The following is a 14,099-nucleotide window of genomic DNA, read 5'->3' on the forward strand; positions in this document are numbered from 1 at the left end:
ATGATCAGCCACTGTCAGTAATCAATGCACACATTATTAAACCATTAATCAAACCGATAACGTGTGGTGACAAAACGTTAAAAAATAATATATACATATTAGCAGTTGGAATATAACTAAAGCTCCCTGAGCTCTCCGGGGAAAATATTAAGCCAAAATCCCCTTCACAAATATGACATACTAAAAATTCCTCAAGTGTCCGTAAAAACACACGACTCTAGAAACACATGATAAATGGTTTCATATGTCGCCTGTCTTCTTGTCAATTCGGCATCAATATAATCCACAAAGACAAACTGGATTTCCGTACAACCTTTGCACTTTTGGATTTTGTCGCCTCAACTCGATACCAGCCTCCGCCGGTTAGCCGCGCTATTTTAGTGGGAAAAGGCCGTTAGATTTCTCACTAAAATAAGTGCTGGTTCGCGAAGCAGATGCACGCCGAATTAAATGCCGACTCATAACACTGTTCATTCACCGTCTACCGTGTGTGTGTGAGACGGTATTTGAGGTTGTTTTCTTCGCTTCCTGTTTGGTGCTGGAGGGGGCGCATGTAACGGTGACCGACGTCATCGAAATTCACTATTTGCACGAGACTCGACTACAAAAGTGAATAATATATAAACATGTTTGGTTTTGTCGGAACGTCAAGACGAGAAACTGCCACAGTGAAATCGCTGGAAACGTCGTTTGGTTGTAAGGCCGACATTAGTTGACAAACTTCTATTCAAAATAAGACCAAAAGTTACATCCCAGTGGCACAGTGGGGGGGGGGGGAAATGAGAACAAAAGAGACTCCACGGTATTGCCTGTAAAGGAACAACAATATAAAGCGAAAGGACGCAAAAGGCTATGGATGTAGGTATTTCCACTATGTATAATGTTATTGTGCAGTAAAGGTAAAGGTTTTTTTTTTTTTAAATTCCCACATTTCCGTGGGGACGTGAATGCAGCACGCGCCGGTTGCGAAACTCTGGAGAGAAATTACGCATTGAGACTGAATACTTTCACTTCCTACAACAGAAAGCCTCAGCGAACTAATGGGAACTTGTGACATTTAAAAAGAAATTAGTTCCTTTTCACGCTTTTTTTCCCCCCTCCCTCCATTCAGAGTGCACTGTTGGCAGCGCTTTTGGTGCGGACGCAACTTCATGGTAGGATTCATTTAAGTCTTTAAAGCGGCCTAAGATATTTGCAGCGTTGTCATAGTAATAACCCAGCAAATAACGCCTGGGCAGCTGTCCGTCAACAACAGTGTTCTTGATAGATGCACTTTGATGTGTGTATTTGTGTGCTCACTGAACCTTTTTTTTTCTTCTTCTTCTTCTTCTTCTTCTTCTTCTTCTTCTTTTTGACTGTGTTTGGTCCACCTTTGGTCTTGCTTGATGAGGATTCTTATTCAGACTTCTAAAAACCTGGACTGACAATTACACTCAAAACAGATTTTCCACCATGATCATGAGTCTAATGGACCTCTTTTTTTTTTGTTGTTGTTTGGCATGACGTAATAGGAAAACCACAGGTGCAATAGAGAACATCAGAAATGGCTGCATTCCACTTAGTTGAGCTTGTTCCAGGGTGTTGTTTTTTTTTTTTTTACCGCACGCTTGGCTCACTGGCTTTGCCGAGTCAAAATGTCTGCTGGTGTGAAAGGCCTTTTGCAAATGTCTGTGTGAATGCTGTATTCCTGGATTATCAGTTACCCTAACTGACTCTGGCGGATGTCTGAAATGGGATCATTAGGCAACATTCACCTTTTGCCATACCGCCTCACGACAGGGTGCTTCTCTCACCTTGTCTTCTGTTGCCCCTCAGAGATGACTGCTCTGCGGTGAACATGGGTCAGAGAGACGAAGCCATGTCGTGCCTTAACACCCTCACCTACCACAGAGAGCTGCTGGTGTCCAGGCTGAGGAGTGTTCAGTGCATCCTGGACAACCTGTCGGCCTGTGGCTTCGTCTGTGACGAGGACGTGGAGATCGTGCAGCGAACTGTCACCAAGACAGACCAGGTAGGAAAGCCAACGACGTCCAAAATACAGGTGGAACGTTTGTTGTGAAATGAACACAGACTCTCTCTCTCTCTCTCCTGTCCTGACTGTTTTCTAGGTGCGCAAGATCCTAGAGCTGGTCCAATGCAAAGGGGAGGAGGCCTGTGAATTCTTGCTTTACATCATATATAAAGTGCATGATGCATACATAGACCTCCAGCCGTGGTTGAAAGAGATCAACTACAGCCCAAGAGACGACGTCACGGTGATGAAAGTGGTTAACACAGATCCCAGTAAGCGTTACAATCATTACTGCTGCTCTGTTGCGCCCAGATGTTTTTTTGTTTTTGTTTTTGTGCTTCATAGATTCCGTGTAAAGGTGTCACCCCCTTGGAAATACACTTGGTGGAGCCAGTTTATCAGGTGCACCTAACTAAAAGCAAGACAGTCTTAATACAACAGCCCTGCTATACATGTGGCCTTTCAGAATCAGACTCAGAGTCAGAATCAGAAATACTTCATTGATCCCCGAAATGAGACGTATGTACAAATATAAGATATAAAAAATAAGAATATATACATTTACAATATTTAAGTGAAAAATAAAAGTAAAAAAAATACAATATCAATGTATATGTTTATATATGTATTGCACTGGTGAACTATAAGTAGAGAAGTAGAAAATAAATAATGAGGTAGTAGTTGCTGACGGGTGAAATAAGTCCAGAATAAAAAAAAAAACCTACCCAGAGGTGGGGGGGGGGGGGGGGGGGGGCTAGGTGCATCCTACACGTTAGCAAGTCCAGGGTCCTCTCCTCTCTAGTAGGACAGCTCACATACCTCTTGAAACGTCAATGTCAAGTACCTGAGAAAGAAAAAGTACAGTACTTAGTTGCCGCTGATGTGTCAAACGGTAACTTGCAAGTGGCAATTTAGTTTAATTAAGCTGTGGACAGCACTACAGATGACTCTGTGCAGTGCGTTGTGGGACAACAGTGTCCATCAAACAGCAAGATTAAAAAAAAAAAAATCAAGCAGCCCCAGTCTGAATCTTAATCTTTGAATGTTATTAGTCATGATAGGTTTTAATGATAAATATGACAAAAATAAAAGCTTCTATCTTTCACTTACTGTCTGACTGACTGACTGTCTGTCTGCCTGCCTCCTCAGTCAGCAGGTACTGTGAGAAGTTGAGGCACGAGATGAGCCGGGACACCTGCTTCATCATGTCGTACGGCCAGCGAGAGGAGACCCGTCTGGAGGAGCTGTACACGGACACTCAGATGGAGCTGCTGAACGACCGCAATGAAAGTCTGGGCTTCTTGGAGAGTCTGGACCAGCTCCTCGGAGACCACGCGGTCTTCAATCCCCAAGGTGAAACCATCTGCGTGGTGGGGGATGCTGGTGTGGGAAAGTCCATCCTCCTGCAGAAGCTCCAGAACCTCTGGTCCAAGAGGGAGCTGCAGACGGACGCCATCTTCTTCTTTAAGTTCCGCTGTAGGATGTTCAGCATCTTCAGGGACACAGAGGAGATCTCCCTCAGAGACCTTTTGTTCAAATACAACTGCCACCCCGATCTCGATCCTGATAACGAGGTGTTTGATTACATTCTGCGCTTCCCTGAGAAGGTAGTTTTTACATTTGACGGCTACGATGAAATTCAGGACCTAGACCCGATGAATGCACCTGAAGTGGTGTCCCCAGAACACAAGGCACATCCCCTCCAGCTGCTCATCAGCTTGCTCTGCGGGAAACTACTCAAGGGCTCCCAGAAGGTGCTGACGGCCCGGACAGGGACCGAGATCCAGAGTAGGGTGATCAGAAAGAAGGTGGCTCTGCAGGGGTTCTCCCCGGCTCATCTGAAGATCTACATTGACTTGCACTTTAAGGAGCAGGAGCACAGAGAGCTGGTGTTAGATCAGCTGGATGCTAGCCCCCACCTGTACGGCCTGTGCTCCACCCCGCTGTTCTGCTGGATTATATTCAAGAGCTTTAGGCACCTGCACACAGTGCACGACAGTTTTCACCTGCCTGAAACCTGCATAACACTCACTGACGTCTTCCTCCTGCTGTCTGAGGTGTTCCTCAGCCGCTCAGCCTCGCCTGCACCATCCCTGCTGAAGAAAAGCACTCGGTGTGCCTCAGAGACGTTCAAAGCAGGCCTCAGGCCTCTCGCGGCGTTTGCCAAACTAGCACTTCAGGCCGTGGAGAGAGGCAGCTTCATTTGCAGCCAAGAGGAGATCACTGTGTGTGGCCTGACAGAGGAGGACCTGTCCCTGGGCTTTCTCAGAGCTGTCAGTGAGTATGATGCCAGTGGAAGCCCTGCCACATTTGAGTTCCTCCATGTCACCCTCCAGTCTTTCCTGGCCGCGTGCGCTCTTGTGCTGGACGAGCAGGCGGCCGCCGGCTCCATCCTCAAGTTCTTCACAGAGTGCAGCAGGAAGAGAGAGCCGCCCTGTCTGCCTTTTGACCTCTGCATCAGTAGATCGTCAAAGCCCAGCGAAAACAATCCCTTTTCGACTAACGAACACCTTCAGTTCACCAATCTGTTCTTGTGTGGACTGCTGTCCAAGGCTCACACTGGCCTGATGGAGCATCTGGTATCTCCTGTGTTATTAAAGAAAAAACGGCACTTACTAAAATCCTACCTCTCCACCAGCGTAAAGTCCCACCTCCGTGGCTTACCTCACCAGGTGGGCGAAGAGGGCAAGAAAGTTCACGTTTTGCCCAACTTCCTGTGGATGCTGAGGTGCATCTTCGAGACAGGGAGCAAAGACATCGCCCAGATGACAGCGAAGGGCATCACGGCGGGATTCATCAAGCTGGGCTACTGCAACGTGTTCTCAGGTGACTGCACCGCCCTGAACTTTGTACTGCAGCACCGGCGAAAGCTCCTGGGGCTTGACATGGACAACAACAACATCAGTGACTATGGGGTGAAGCAGCTAAAGCCTTCCTTTTGTAAGATGACAATAGTGAGGTAAGAAGTATAAACATGCTTTTACCTTGAGGGATATTCAGACTGATTTCATAACGTATATAACTCATCTGAACCAACTGCTTGTCTTCAGATTGTGCGTCAACCACCTGTCCGACAGCAGCGTTGAGGTCCTTGCGGAGGAGCTGTGTAAGCACAAAGTTGTCGAGGTCTTGGGGTGAGTCGACATGTATTAGCGCACATGCGCACAGTGCGCCTGAAACTGCATTCCACTCATTCTCAAGGCACGTGTGTGTCGGTGGTGGAAGAAGTACTCGGATAGTTTACTCAAGTAGAAGTACCAATGCAACAATCTGTAGAATTCTCCATTACAGGTTCTGCATTCAAAATCCTATTTAAGTAAAAGAAAGTGTCATCAGCAAAATGTACTTCAAGTATCAAAAGTAAAAGTACCTTTGCAGACAAATGTCCCCTGTGACTGAAATATTATCATTACATATGACATTATAAGGTTGTTAATACTGATGCGTATCAGTGTGTATGCAGCATTTTACTGTTGTAGCCGGTTGAGTTGGAGCTGTCGTTTTAACTACTTTTCTTTGCTTAGTTTGGTAGCTCAATCCAGTGGCTCCCACCCTCGGAGTCCGGCCCCTCTAAATGCCCACAACGCAAACCTGATGTGAGGTGGTTAATGGGGTTGAAGAGACCACAGAGTTCTGCCACTGTACTCATTTGTTGGACTTTTGTCTGATCTTTTGTCATAAGCCAAACACTTTCGGAGCCACTGATTTGATCTTTAAAAATGCTGTGTAAACATGCGATTATCATGTGCTTTTTATTTAGAATCTTAACTGTGGCTGTGAAATAAATGTTGTGGTGCAAAAAGTACAATATTTCCATCTAAAATGTAGTAGAGTAGAAGCATAAAGTAGCATTAAATGGAAATACTCTAGCACAGTAGAAGTACTTCAAAATTGTACTCACTAGCTGCTTTTAAATGGACTTTCTCAAACGGCCAGTTATCCTGGAAGTTGCCACGGAAGGTTGGTAGATGTTCAACGTTCCATTTTTCTGAACCCTTTAAGGAGATCTCGCCCCTATATTGGCTTGTGTTGTTGGCTTGAAAGTTCATTATTGACTTGGGAAAAAAAAGGGCCCTGAACTAATATAGCTACCATTGCTACCAGAGGAGGAACTTAAAATGTTCTGGTCGTCGAAAGTGTTACATAATTCATGTTATATACCATATATCACAAGAAAAGTTCGATTAACATCCGTAGCGGGATTTTTAGTGAAATAAATTTCAGTTGCTATGGAGAGTTTGAGTCCTGAAAAGAGGAACGTTTTCTATGGAAATTGGTATAGCATTAGTGTTGTATAGTATTTTGTTGTTCCCTACTTCCTACCGCCCTTCTTCCGGCGCCCCTTACTCGAACCACACCCATCTTCGAACTTGAAACTTCATTTTGATCTCAACTCCCCACACCTGTAAAAGTTTTGGGGGTCCATAAAGGACAATTCTTCTTAATGTTTTTTCGGGGAGAGTGAAACAAAATCTTTAACCGCATTTTGTATTTTTCGTCCTCAGGCTTTACAACAATCACATCACAGACGTTGGAGCCAAGCTAGTCGCTCAGATAATTGAGGAATGCCCAAAGCTGCGAGTTCTCAAGTATGTCTCTAACTGGTACCAAGATAAAAGTAGAATATTATGATAATTCTAATAATTATATAACTAAGATGTCTTCTTTGTCCTCAGGATCGGTAAAAACAAGATCACTTGTGTTGGTGGGAGGTATTTGGCCAGCGCAATTCAGAAAAGCACGTCTATATTTGATGTGGGGTAAGACTTCACTGCGGTAAAACGTCGTTTCTATTTTAGATCAGGGGTATTCTCATCCCGCTGTACTCGTAGAAGAATGGATGAAATATTAGCTTTCAGATGCTAACATATAACGTATAAGTCATGATTAAAATGTGACGATTGGACCCAAATTTGACAAAACATTAAAAGACGTCCACATTTTCCAGAATAACTTGCCTCAGTGGTACCAGCCCCGGGCCAAAAACCCGCTGGTGAATAAAGCACGGCCAATTGGAGAAGAGTTTTAAACATTTTAAATTTAAGCATGAAAGCATGCTAAATTAATTTTCTCTCGGCCCTGGTTTGTGTGCTTCCTGGTGCAGATGACAGTTTCGATGTCTCTGACTTGCAGTATGTGGGGGAACACCATCGGCGATGAGGGAGCGGAAGCGTTTGCTGAAGCTTTGAGGCACCACCCGAGGCTCACCAACCTCAGGTGAGAAGGCAGCTACCTTCGAAGACAATAAGAAACCTGCTCCTCTTAACGCTTTGATTAAATAGAATAATACCTGTGTTCTAGTCTCTCAGCCAATGGCATCACATCGAAAGGTGGGAAGTTCCTGGCGGAAGCGCTGAAAGAGAACAGCGTCCTGAGTATATTCTGGTAGGCAGGTCACTTAGTTTGAGCCGAGTGATTTCAGCTGTTCTAACAGTCGGTGTAGGAAAACATGTCTGTGCTGTTGTAGGTTAGTGCAGAATGAGTTGACCGATGATGCAGCTCAGCACCTGGCTGACGTGGTCCAAGTGAACGCAAGTTTAACCCACCTCTGGTAAGTAAAAACAGACACGCATGAACACAGTCTGTATTGTTACCTGCATGTCACCACGGACGAGACCTGAAACTCGCCTGCTTCGTATATTTGTCTGCAGGTTAATCAACAACCGGTTCACCGTGGATGGGATCAAGCACCTAGCTGAGGCCCTTACTCACAACACAGCCCTCAAAGAGATATGGTGAGGATGAATTGTAATCCGTGGTCCATCCATAATCCTTCAGAACTGCTTTCACAACGTTGCGATTGCGTAGCCTTCCGTCGGTCGTTATTCCACCTTTCAAAATGATAGAAGATTTGAGAAAATGACTGAACATCTTGCCATCTTCTACCAAGGTGTTGCAGTTAAAGTGAGACTATGTAACATTTGCTGAACAGCAGCCTCATGTGACTATTACAGGATGATGCTAAGTACTAAAACATACTATGACTGCTATTCAATATCTCAAGTCTAGTTCGCTAACGTTAGCTAATAAGCGATGGTCATACCAGACCAAGTAAGACCGAAGCGGCTTTTACATTCAACAAGATCGTGTTCATTCGTTCTTCTTATTTCTTTCTTTCACCTTAATGTTACTGTAGGTGGGTTTCCATCCACCTTGTTTTATGCGTGGGAACGCAGAAAAATAAAAAAATCTAGGGTAAAAAAAGTATTTATTTTCATGGAACGCAAATACAGCTTGGACGGGCATTAAAACTCTCCATCAACAACTGTGGTAGAAAATATCTGGTTCCTCGGTGTAAAAAAAAAAGTTGAAGGTACTAGCCTGTGGACGTAAGCAGAGAAGTTGACTACAACTCCCAAGGTGCATTTCAGTAAGAAACATCCCAAAATGACCATACAAATATATTACGACGCGTGAATGCTAGCGATTACTGTGTTGAGAAAATTGATCATACAATCTGCCTCCGACAGGAATTTACTTTTGGATCCTTTTGGCTTCATTTTGGAACGAAGTCAGCAACTGTGCTGGTGCTGTGTTTTGTCCTCAACAGGAGGTGGTGTCAGGCCCCGGTGTTTAAAGTGGATTCAAACCGACCTGATTTAACCGGGCAACCGAGATTGCCACCGGCGCATAAGCTGAATTCATGTGCATGCATCCTAAAAGACAATGTGAATGAGTGTCTGATGATGGCGTGCGATCATGTTCCCACAGTGTGAAAGGAAACCAGCTCTCTGAAGAGGAAGAGGAACAGTTTGTGACAGAGAAAAGGCTGCGGTTCCACTGACTGGGGCGTCCTGCGACACGCGCATGTGCTGAGTAACGTCCATTTTTGCACCGGGGGGGGGGGGGGGACCCTGTGTTTCCTGGCCGTTTTACAAAAAAAGGAACAAGAAGAAAACAAACCTGATGTCTGACTTACTAAAATGTAACTTTGTCGATGCAACAGCTGGAATTGTTCAGTTTTGGGGGGGGTCCAGATTGTGGCCTAACCAATGGCCGACACCTTACAGCGCTAGAACTTTACTTTCCACTTCAGTACATAATAATCACTGAACACAATGTTTGGTTAAGCATGTTCATTTTTATTCTGGTTTACATTATGACATTCTGTTTGCACGCAGTTAACAGTTAATGGTCATAGGTTTATCAGAGTGGTTTGAAATGGGTTAATATAGTTTACCTGGTTTTCTCTTTGTTTCTCCATGAGCCTTTTATGCTTAAAACAGGAAGTGGGAGAAGCCTACTTCCTGTGTGGGGCGGGGGGGGGGGGGGGGGGGGGGGGGGGCTCTGGGGCTCTATGTGGATATTTATTTTTGGGTCTTTGTTGTTATTTCTATTTTCAGTGTTTACAATTACTGTTTGTTTCATTTATACTTTGTCATTATTGGTTGTTGGGTTTATTTGGGGTCTTTTTTGTAACCCCCCCCCCCTTGTGTTTGTGTAGGCTAGCCTATGAGTATATGTGCACCCCTCTTTTTGTGTCAGGTTTGTTCAGTTCAGACCTCAGTCTAGTTAAAGGGCCCAGGTTTGGTAGTATTTTTGATACCACTTTTCTTTTTACTTATGGGTTTTAAACATTTGCAACTTTGTTTTTCCAGCGATTGAATGTGATGATTAACTTTACAAAGTTATCCTGGAGTCCCTGCCTTTACAGCTTGGTCCCTGACACAGGTGGTGATTGCAAAGTAAAATGAAATTGAATGAATGAAAATGTCTCTCCCTTTTTTTTTTTTTTTTTTTTTGGTTTGTTTGTTTTTCTACCCCTACACACTGATTGCAAAAGTGGTCTCCTCTTTGACAAAACATTCCCAACACAAGGCACACTTTCTTGGTGTCACGGAGATGGTTTATCGGTTTTGGTCTCGCGTTGACAGACGGCTGATCAAAGTCATCGCGTCATCATCAAGTGACCGAAACGTCATACTCGTGTAGTCACGTGACAACAACTAAACCACCTCCGCGACGACTGCGCAACTCCACCCAATAAAAGAACAATAAAACAATCAAAAACCACAAGGACAGAACATTGAATTGTCATCGTCATATCTATTAAGGCCAGATCCGTTGCACTGCACCTCTGAAATTCACAGACAGAAATGAAAAAGACATCACAGAAACCGTTTGTAATGATCAGTCCTGAAAATGATAGGTAATTATTGATCGCAGGAGTGAGACTGAAGCGAGAGATGAAGGTATGACACGAGCCCCGCGAGATGTCCACCAGTCAGCCGAAAAGGTGCAGACTACTGCTCCAGAGAACAACACGATGAGGCCAACGCGACTCTGTAGCACCACCGCGTGGCCGGACGGTGTATTGCATGGCTCAGCTAATCTCTGTGTGGCTGTCGGGTTTACGTGCACAGTATGCTGAAGCAGCAGTCGTGAGTACGTCAGGGTGGATTCCCGAACTCCAAATTTCACTTCCATTTTACCCCCAGTGACCCGGAAAGGGATTCTCTCACCGTTCTCCCCACATAATTTGAAAGATAAAAAGTGAAAAGTATGTAAGACATGTAGGACTTTCTCATGCCAGATTTATGTCAGTATTCCCTTGTGAGACTTCTTGTAAAATATCGTTACATCAAAAAGATTCATATTTATCTAGATGATTTGGACTTGGGTTGATGCTATTCAGCAGTCCAAAGGGAGGGTCCAAAGAAAATATCAACGCTGGGGAGGGTCATGCTTTTTTTTAATCGAATCAAATCCCCTCCCCAAAATGTTTCCATACGGTCCCTAATCCATCTTGGCAGCATCTTTCATTATGCCACGTTCACGTCATGTGGGATGGGAAGATAGAGATGTTTACATGTTTACGCCGCGCTAGCGTTCACATTACCTGACGACTCAAAGGCTGGTTGGTTTGGAATACCTTGCTTGGCCAATACAGAACTGTATCTATTAAAATGTGGATTTAATTCTTCGGAGCCGCAGACTTTGGCTGATGCAAGGCATCAATTTGTTTTTCCTTATTCAAGCACTTCAGTGTGATTTAGTGCCAAGTCGGATATGTTGGAGCTTTCTGGTATATCTGAGTTTCCCAGGTCGTAATTTACGACTTGGATGCTGATGGGAAGATAAGCTTTGCACGGGTCGGAAACTGAGAAGTACCCCCGGAATACTGATCATTTTCTCAGACTTCACAAAGCGTCTCCAGTGCCACTAAAGACATTATGCAACTGTTTGAGTGCCCTCTCAAAGTCAACGTCTCTCAAACAGAATGTTCAACAAGACGCGAGCCGACTTCGTCTTAGGACTACATAAGCCTACACGCCATGTCGACTGGCTGCAAAAGGTGAAAATAATGATCTCTCCGCTTTTATTTTGCCTTAACCTTTCCTCCACTACCACGTGCTCCTATCTGGAGGTAGCTTTGAAGACACAGGAAGAGGAACGGAGTGGTGAGAGAAGAAAGCGGAGGCCACGTGGGACACTTCATCTCTCATTGGCCGACATTTTTGAATGACAGCTTGCTTTGAAAGTTGCTATTAAGGAAACAGTGAAGCAATTTTTTTTTTCTCCCCCAGTATGAAAATAGTCTTCAGGGTGGTGGAGTCATGGGGGAGGAAAAAAAAGGAGGTTGTGGAGGAAAAAGGTGACAAGTTCCATTGGAGCTTTGGGACCCACGCTCAGTTCAGTTCGTATTCTCTGGTTCGTGATGAGCTTCGGTGAAACCAGCAGTGACAGGTCCCCCCCCCCACCCCCACTGGATTAAAAGCCTGCACACTCGAGCTCCTCCACGCTAGAGGTCTTCAGGCAAACCTGACCCCACGAAAAACCCAAGAAACGGACCCTAACAGTGTGTCAGGCCGAGTTTATTTGGTGCTGAGTCTGCATAAAAGCAAAGCACTTGATTGATGTTTCGATTGAAGCTTGCCAGGACCCGAGACCAGACCAGTCCGCTGTTAACTGTCACAGTCCAAACTCACAGCACAGAATTGGAACAAATCAAACCCTGTCATGGAGATGGTTCACGCAGAGGGGATTGCAAGGAAACCGCGTGGGATAACATTAAAGCTGCCCTGTGGAGTTTCCCCGTAAGGAAACAAAAGTTTACATTACCTGTTGCTCACCAAAATTGTGTGCATCCCTGAGCTTTAAAAAATGTGTGGAATACACCCCCCCCCCCCCCCCCCCCCCCCCCTTTCCCGTGAAACATTTGCAAAGCCCGCATTGTTTACATTCATGTTTACCTGCTTGCGCTCTTGTTCTTTTGCCTTGGTTGGCACATTGCCGCACATCTCGGCGTCACATCACAGCCACCTGTGTATGTAGTCGAAATGTAGTTCAGAACGAAACCGGACCGGACTTGATGACATTTATTTTGCCATGTAAATGTATAATTCCAAACAAAACAGCATGTCAAATGTGCACTTCCAACAAAACACAGCGAAACCAAACCAAACGGTCAACGACGCAGCTAAAGCGAGAGAGCCAAGTCCTGTTGAAGCTACGTTTTAATGATCCTTAATTCAATGTAAAGCCGCACGGTGTCCAACTCTGTGACTGTTTAAAAGAGCTTGGACTGTGACAATCACTGAACACTGCACACCGGCCCTGTTCAGACCTGGTATTAACATCCGTCCTGGGTGATCCGATCGCAGGTGGACAGCTCCAGTACCGGGTGTGAATGCGCCCCAACGGCGCGTTGTGGACGCATATGATGTCCTCTGGCTGCTCTGCATCAACTCCTCTCTGCGATTTACAGAGTTTCCTGATGGACAGATGGCTTTGCTTGTTGCTAAAGTGGCCGCTTACTTGCTAGTTAGCTCAGTTAGCCGTGCGGTTCTGTTAACGCTAGGTGACTCTGCCCGAACTGGGAGCTCGGACCACTGGGGGGACGCGAGCACAGGAGCTTGGAGGCTTAATAAAGCTTTACTTAAGCTTTACAGCTAATAGACCACTAGCTGCACGACTGACCTAACTGAGCTAATTAGCTAACAGTTAGCGGTTACTTTACGAGTAAAGCTAGCTGCCCGTCAGAAACTCCACTGTAATTCACGAGTGTATAAAGTTATAAAGTTGTGTATGTAAGTATGATGGAATATTTAACACAAAACAGACATAGTGACTTTCTCCTTGATGTGAAAACGTTTCTCGTTATGAGAACCTATTCATGTTATAAAATTATATTTTTCATGTTATGATACATTTTTGTTATTACTGGACACCAACGTATTCAGTTCAAGGAGCAACGGGGTCACATTATTTTGCATCATTATATCACAAAACTCTCATTGTTGCACAAAATCCCAGCGTCTCTTTAAAACGAGACATGGCATAACAAGTTGTTAGAGTGAGAAACTTTGCGTAAGTTGTTATATGTCATTGTAACATGAAAAATATCTTGTTATAAAGTGAAAAGGATCTAGTTGAAACAAGAAAATGTTCTTGTTAGAACGAGAAACTGAGCAAATACAATATAAAACATTTTCTTTTGTCATGGTGGCAGCAATACTCTTCTGTAGGTAAGTCAGAGATCCTTGTCAGGATTGGGGTCAGGTTTCTGTACCTAAGGACCTCTACACCATGGATTAAAAAGCACTGATGATTGAGAGTGTGTGTGTGTGTGTGTGTGATATTCACAGTTGATTGGCACCATTTTTGCAGCAGCTTCAGTTCTGGAAATGTCCGAGCCACTGATGCAGACAGATGTTTCTGTTGTTCTGTCTCTGGCTTGTTTCTCCCGGACTGGTAGAGTGGCAGTTGCGGTGAGAGGGCCCTGCAGGTCCGTCCAGTCGGTCTAGCCGGCTCTGCGGACAGTCTGGACTCCTCCGTCCCGCCACGCGGTGGCTGGGCCTCACAACAACAAGTCACTGGTCAGACCAGACTAGACACTGACGCTGAAGGAGGAGGGGAGGGGGAGGAATAATCCACACATCGCCCCACCCCTCCTCCTCCACCCCCACACCACCACCCCCAGGACCAAGTCCCCCTCCTCCATTGTCCTGGTGTACAATCAGCTGACGTCTGCTGTCCAATGGAAGAAGAGCCCCTGCCTGTCATAATGTCCTGTGTGGCTTTGAGTCTCTGGTCTGGAGAGGATGTGAGGTGGAGCTCGGTCCGTCCAGTCTGGGACTGAGCGTGG

General features: G+C 45.1%; 1 protein-coding gene across 1 annotated transcript; it reads left to right on the forward strand.

Annotated features, from left to right (window-relative positions):
• Positions 1–1,021: 1,021 nt before the first annotated feature.
• Positions 1,022–8,830, forward strand: nod1 (nucleotide-binding oligomerization domain containing 1). Its single transcript, XM_070911546.1, has 12 exons — positions 1,022–1,154; positions 1,816–2,011; positions 2,109–2,283; positions 3,161–4,970; positions 5,062–5,145; positions 6,517–6,600; positions 6,688–6,771; positions 7,145–7,228; positions 7,313–7,396; positions 7,479–7,562; positions 7,663–7,746; positions 8,723–8,830. The coding sequence occupies exons 2-12, from the start codon at positions 1,838–1,840 to the stop codon at positions 8,793–8,795; spliced, it is 2,820 nt and encodes a 939-aa protein (XP_070767647.1). The 5' UTR covers positions 1,022–1,154; positions 1,816–1,837; the 3' UTR covers positions 8,796–8,830.
• The last annotated feature ends 5,269 nt before the right edge of the window (positions 8,831–14,099 follow it).

Source organism: Enoplosus armatus, chromosome 9 (genome assembly GCF_043641665.1).
Source record: "Enoplosus armatus isolate fEnoArm2 chromosome 9, fEnoArm2.hap1, whole genome shotgun sequence".
Lineage (NCBI taxonomy): Eukaryota > Metazoa > Chordata > Actinopteri > Centrarchiformes > Enoplosidae > Enoplosus > Enoplosus armatus.

Coding starts and splice junctions, on each gene's coding strand:
- nod1 (XM_070911546.1), top strand. CDS start 1,838: ATGGGTCAGAGAGACGAAGCCATGTCGTGCCTTAACACCCTCACCTAC. Junction 6,601..6,687: donor CCAAAGCTGCGAGTTCTCAA/GTATGTCTCTAA, acceptor CTTTGTCCTCAG/GATCGGTAAAAACAAGATCA. Junction 7,229..7,312: donor CCGAGGCTCACCAACCTCAG/GTGAGAAGGCAG, acceptor CCTGTGTTCTAG/TCTCTCAGCCAATGGCATCA.